Raw genomic sequence first — 6000 nt, forward strand, 5'->3', positions numbered from 1 at the left:
ACTTCAGATTATTATGAAACTAATAAATTTACTATGCTGATATATAATTAATATCTAATGAAAAGTTAATCAACCCATATTACAACACCAACATTATTATAGCCATGACAGACTAATATTTCAAGACAAAGCTGATAGAYTGCCTTAGTCACATAAAAACAAAAACGTCACAGACACACATGAAAGATGTCCTTTTCTGAGACTAATTTTTCTCCTACCTAATGGTGTTCTTCTGCTGTAAGCTTACATTAGTAAAGCATTTTCAACTATCTGCTCTACATGCCCATATATATAAGAAGTGTTCCATGCTCCTCTGTAGGTGAATTGAAGGCTTTGCACTGACAGTCAACTGAAAAAAAATTTTCTTAGTGACTTCTATAGAATGACCTATGCCATCCATTCTACACATAATCCAATTATCTTAAAATGCACCTATTACAACATTTGGATGAGAAAGACTGCAGTTCACATCCATATCAAGCATTGCACCTTAACAGTTCACTGAACAGAAAAAAAAAACCCCAACCACTAAAACCATTTGAAACTGAAAATCAYTGAAAACCACACCAGGAAGTTACATCCTTAATAAGGCACTCTTTTGCAGAAAGTTTAACATCAACATTTGGAAAATAMAAGAAAACAAAACCAACAAAATACTCAAGACAAGAACAGACTCAGACTGTAAACAACACAACGTGGTGATAACAACCCCAGTGACTCAAATTTAAATTTTACTAAATTTAATGACGTTTCAAACAGCTTCTATGGGTTATAACTACTTCATGTCTAACGGTAGACTGTAATCTAGTTTTTTGGGAAACAGAAGAAGAATCCAAAACCAAATCCCAGCCTTAGATTAGAAACTGCCAGATGAAAAACAATTGAATACCAACTAAAACCAAACTCTTGCAGACAGTCAGATATTATCTTAAAAAAAAAAAATTAAAGAAAAAACCAAACCACCAGCAACAAAAAGCTGAAAAATTAAACCGCCTCACACATGGTGTCTTCCAAAGACTGCTCCTGTGGAGGACGTGAATAATGTTCCTGTCTGCCCAAATCTCCAAATCCTCAACTGCACAAGGAGCAACGAAAATGGAGAAATGTCTTCTTAATGTTATTTGCACAAAACTAAGTGTTGCAACTGACACCTGATGATGCCAGAGATGTCAAGCGATCACAAAGAACAAGAGTCATGACCCAGGATAGATGGCAAAATGGAAACACAGCATTATGCAGCACTTGAAGGCTGTGAAAGGCCTTGCTGYTTTAGCACAGGGTGCTGTATTTAACAGACTATCCTGAAGAACCCCTTTACCAAAAGACAGGACTATTAGCAACAGTCTGAATCATCACAAAGTAGTAGCTTGGATTTCACTTTCGTTAGCTAACAAGGCTGCAAAAGCTAAAGCCACATATTTGGGATTTGCAGCACAATCAATTCCTACTTTACTGAACTGTAGCTCTCCAGCAGTTTTTCTAATCTGAAGAAATTGCCTAGCTTTTTTTCCCAAAATGTCATCCTGGGACAAATTCATGACAGTGCAACATATTACACTTCAGTAGGCACTCCCAGGTATAAAAAGACTTTTCCCTAAACCACTATATCCTGTCACTGGTAATTATTGCTACACCTTCCCGTTGCGCTAGATGCTCTGAAAAGAACAAAGCACAATATATAGATGATTCCAAGTGTACTGAACAAACTAATTTACATTAAGGCTTCATATGTTTACATCCCAAGACACAGCTTCTTCATCTGCTCTTAGCTTCACCAAGCTTAATCCAAGACTCTAATGCTGCATACCTGCAACAGTTACATCATTTTAACCYGAACCATTTGAGAGAGAAGAAAAAAAACATTTTTGTGCCTAACACTTTTTGAAAAAGTGTTTGAAAAAATCCCTTTTTCTGAATCACTCCAGTTACCTTCATATTTCAAAGACAAGATGTTTTATTTTCAAAGGTATGTTTTGCTACTGTGGAGAAAGCCCTTATTACCATACAAATTCATTTCATTATGTCCTTAATATATATTATGCCCTGAAAGAAAAAAAAAGGCCAAAAAAGTCACTGATAGCTAATGAGGTGACTGAATATACAAAAAGATGATTCTTTTTAATAGTCCATTGTCATGGTTTTACTCGGTCCGATTTTTTGGTGGTGGGGGGATGGGACCAAGAAACCACAAAGATGGCTCCTGTGAGGAAGTTCTAGAAACATTCTACTTCTTCTCCAGCAAAAGGAGTCCTGCCCCCTGTGTTTTAGAGCCAATCCATCATGGCTCTGAGGTTGATGGACAGGCTGMCCATCAGGCCTGGGACAATTGCACAGGTTGGTTACACCTTTGTGATGACGTATTGTGTGGTACTTAAGAAGAATTCAAAACAAGATAGGGGCAGCCGCCATGTAGCTTTTAGGTTGTTAGTATGTAGTTTTAGTATCATGCACTGGGGAAAAACAGAGCAGGAGGGTGAGGAGATGTAAGAAAAAAAATGGAAACCGAAGATCACAGTAAGGAGAAGATCGGATGGTTGCTGTGCTGTGGTTCTCAAACATGGAGGAATAAGTTGTTCTCGAAAGGATTATTTCATCAATGAGAGACCTGTATAGAAAAGAGAGCGACCTTGCTCTGAGGAAAAAAAACCTGGCCTTTGAGGACTGAACTGAACTTATCAGAAGCCAAAAAGGGAGAAGAGGCTTGGCCCCCACACGACATTTGAAGTGAGTTGATGCTAAGAAGAAAATGAGTTCTGTGGGGAGGGAGAAGTGCCCCCGCTCAAGCAAATGAAGCTGTGTTCTGATTTGTGATAGTGGTCTCACGCCACTGAAACAACGCAGTTTGGCCTTGAAGGACATTCTTTCCTTTCTCCTATGAGGTAAAGAAAACTCCCTTGCCACCAGCAATTAAACACTGACTGTTTCTTGGGAAAAAAAACTTCCACAGCTTGGAGCTGTAAGAACACTTCTCCTGTGATGCTGGACAACAACGGTAATGAGTGGTTTGATCTATGTTAGACTTTCATTCCTGTCCCCGATGTGTGTGGGAAAAACATGGGGGGGTGGAGATGGGAGGCCCTGGGAAAGACACGGGTCCCCGGAAAGGATAACAGGTGTCTTAAAATGTCCGTTTTTGTTTTTCTTCTCCTTGTAAATTTGTCCCTATCCTTGTTCCTCTTCCCAGTGCGGTAGTATTCTTAGTAGTTTGTAGTAATAAATCTATTTTGCAACGTAAGTTATTCAGCCTGTCTGACCATTCTCTGGAGCACATACRTATCTTTCTCTCAATTATGTTACRTTATCTGAAAGCCATAAATTTTCGTGTTAATTGGGCTTTTGCTCTCCCTTCTCCCTCTCCGGTGTGGGGGAGGGAGGGAACGTCATGGGTGCAGTGCTTCTTGGCTTTCAGCACACTCCAAATCACGACATCCATCCTCTACCACCTGAGACCTGCGTAGATTGCGGACACATTCCCATAAAGAAACTGAACATCCCCCAAGTGACCTCAACTACACAGTTCAACTAGCACTCCTTCATGCAAACTTCCTGTTAGCATCTGAACAACATGGAGACGGATAGCATACAGTCTAAACGAAAGGTTGCAGCAAAGGTGGAGAAGGTCAAGACAAACAAAAGAATATTTTAAAAAATAAGGGAAGAAAGAGCCAAACAGCCAAGGAAAGAAATTCAGTACTTGGCTAATCTCTGCAGCCCTCATCTCCCAATGCTGAGTAAAGTCTGGATTCTTGGAATCAGTTCCAAGTGTCTTTGTTCCTCTCACTTCGATGAACTCACTGGCAAARCATTCATCTCCTCCAACGCTACTCTATTGCCTACTGCCATTATCATTACTACACTGGTTTAAAAGACAAAGGTTCAACCCAGCAGATCACCCACACGGGGAGCAGTAAGAACGGATACTATGCTGTTATGCTAGCACAGGTTTCATTTTTAGCTACAGGATTATGGATACACAAAAATTAGGAAAAGCTATAATTAAAGCAAGTGCTTTGAGCACTAGTGTTATGTTAACATGGTCTGTATTTAACATCTCACACTCTGTGCTCTTGAGATGGTCATTCTCTAGAAATGAGGTGGGAAGCATAAGGGAAGGACTGTTCTACCCTTAATGTCCTACTAGATTGGAGACTTATAGAAACTGAAATACAAACGAAAAATGAGACTGCAAAAAAGCAAAACAAAACCAGAGAATAAGGCCACCAAGAGCCACCCTTGCCACTGAGCTCCTGTAGGCCAGTAGACTAGTCYTGTCCTCCACCTTTACAGATATTTTTTGTATGCTACTTATTTCACAGCTATTTAGATAATCTGTGATCTATTTTGTGTACATACTCAGCACACTCTGCAGCAATCAGTACATGTGCTTTAAATACATAAATTACTTTACAGTAGAAAATGCAAGTGGGGACAGGACAACATTTTTATATTCTTTCTGACAGGCAAAGGAAATTCATTACTAATGGAATATGTAGATGTTATGCCAATAGCCACCAAAGGCAGACTCTGGAGTGACTTAATAAATCTGCYCTTTGGAAAGGCTTTGGCTAAGGAAGTTTAAATAAAGCTGAAGCTTCTCAGAAATCACAAAGTACAAAGCTGAATACTACACAACACTGAATTAAATCAATCTTAAGCATATCTTAATGTGCTACAAAACAAAGAATTATGTAAGCGTAAGCATTCACATAATTAAAATACATAGCTACAGTAACTGCTTAAACTGAGCCATGAACACTGTGCAATTCTCATCTCAGACATAAAAAGACCAACCTGAACAGAAAACCAGATTAGGCTTTAAATAGTCCAAGAAGTGCAATTACATCCTTACAGAAGCTGAACACGTTTATGCAATTTTGTAAGAAAAACGATGCTAAAGATACATCTAAAACACTCAGAATACCAAMCAAAAGAGGATAAAAACAAACAAACACAAATATTTACCTTGCTGCAGTAAAGCATCCAAAGCTCATACAGCCKCTCTCGGGATGCCATTCCTTCCCTTCCGCTTCCCGTCGATCCCAGCTACTTTTCTGTTCAAGATCCTACCATGCTCAGTCCAAAGSTGCTCTTTCCACAGTTTTCCTTTATTATTACAGTTATATCATAACCCGGGAAGAAGCCAAGTAACAGGGTCTCAGTCTCTCCTTTTCGAGTAAACAACTGAGTGCCACACAAGCAACTGCAGACAAGTGTCAAGCATGTCTTTTCTTCGCCAACGCCACTTCGGTTTTAATCTCTGAAAGTGAAAACATACCCTTCAGGCCTTTAGTGGAGGGAGGAAAAAACAAATCCACACTTAAAGCCCACAGACAACCTGGGGATCGGGCGGCGGCAGGTCGCACCGCTTTGCTCTCTGACACTATTCCCCTGTGACGGAGAGCTCTGGCGTTTAACGTTCGTGGCGCTTTCTCGCTTCTGCAGGGGGAAGCCCAGGGCTGCCGAGCGGGGCTGCCGGAGCCCCGGGAGACGGCGGGTACGGCCGCTCACGCTCCCGGCCCGGCAGTGACAGCCGCTGCCACCGCCCTTCTGCCCCCGCCCCCGGGCTCCGCGGCCGCCCCGGACTGCGGCGCGCCCCGCAGGCCAGCGGCTGCCGGGCAGAGCCGCGGGGCGTGAGAGGAGTGTCACGCTGCGCTGTCGCCCGCTCCCGGTCGGTACCTGCCGCCCCGCGCCGCCACCTACCGCGCCMCGGCCTCCCCAGCTCCCGCCGCGCTACCTCGGCCTCTCCGCAGCCTACTCGGGCCGCGGCGAGTGATGGCCGGCCAGGAGGGGCCGGGTTTCGCCACATCGTCCGCCCCGCCCGCGCTCCCGCACACGCCCCGGGCCGCCGCGGGGCGGAGAGGCCGCCGGCGCCATCTTGGCTGCGGGCAGGGGCAGGGGCAGTGCCTGCCCAGGGCAGCTGGGGCAGGGGCAGAGAGCTCCAGGGCAGAGGCAGAGAGCTGCGGGGCAGAGGCAGAGAGCTCCGAGGCAGAGCCGATCGCT

The 6000-nt window shown here is 43.5% G+C and overlaps 1 protein-coding gene across 4 annotated transcripts in view; it reads right to left on the reverse strand.

Moving 5' to 3' along the window:
- Positions 1–5795, reverse strand: part of NBEAL1 (neurobeachin like 1) — an 83163-nt gene extending 77368 nt beyond the window's left edge. For 3 of the 4 annotated variants that reach the window (XM_057372879.1, XM_057372877.1, XM_057372880.1), the window contains exons 1-2: positions 5735–5795; positions 4963–5257 (exon numbers count right to left, since the gene is read on the reverse strand). In XM_057372879.1, coding sequence (XP_057228862.1) covers positions 4963–5013 — 51 coding nt within the window. In that variant the 5' untranslated portion in view covers positions 5014–5257; positions 5735–5795. Of the gene's footprint in view, positions 1–4962; positions 5258–5700 lie in introns of all 4 variants that reach the window. The other variant, XM_057372878.1, reaches the window with a different exon arrangement.
- Between the last annotated feature and the right edge of the window lie 205 nt (positions 5796–6000).

Source organism: Malurus melanocephalus, unplaced genomic scaffold (genome assembly GCF_030028575.1).
Source record: "Malurus melanocephalus ecotype Western Australia unplaced genomic scaffold, MMel_1.1 scaffold_180, whole genome shotgun sequence".
NCBI classification, from domain to species: domain Eukaryota; kingdom Metazoa; phylum Chordata; class Aves; order Passeriformes; family Maluridae; genus Malurus; species Malurus melanocephalus.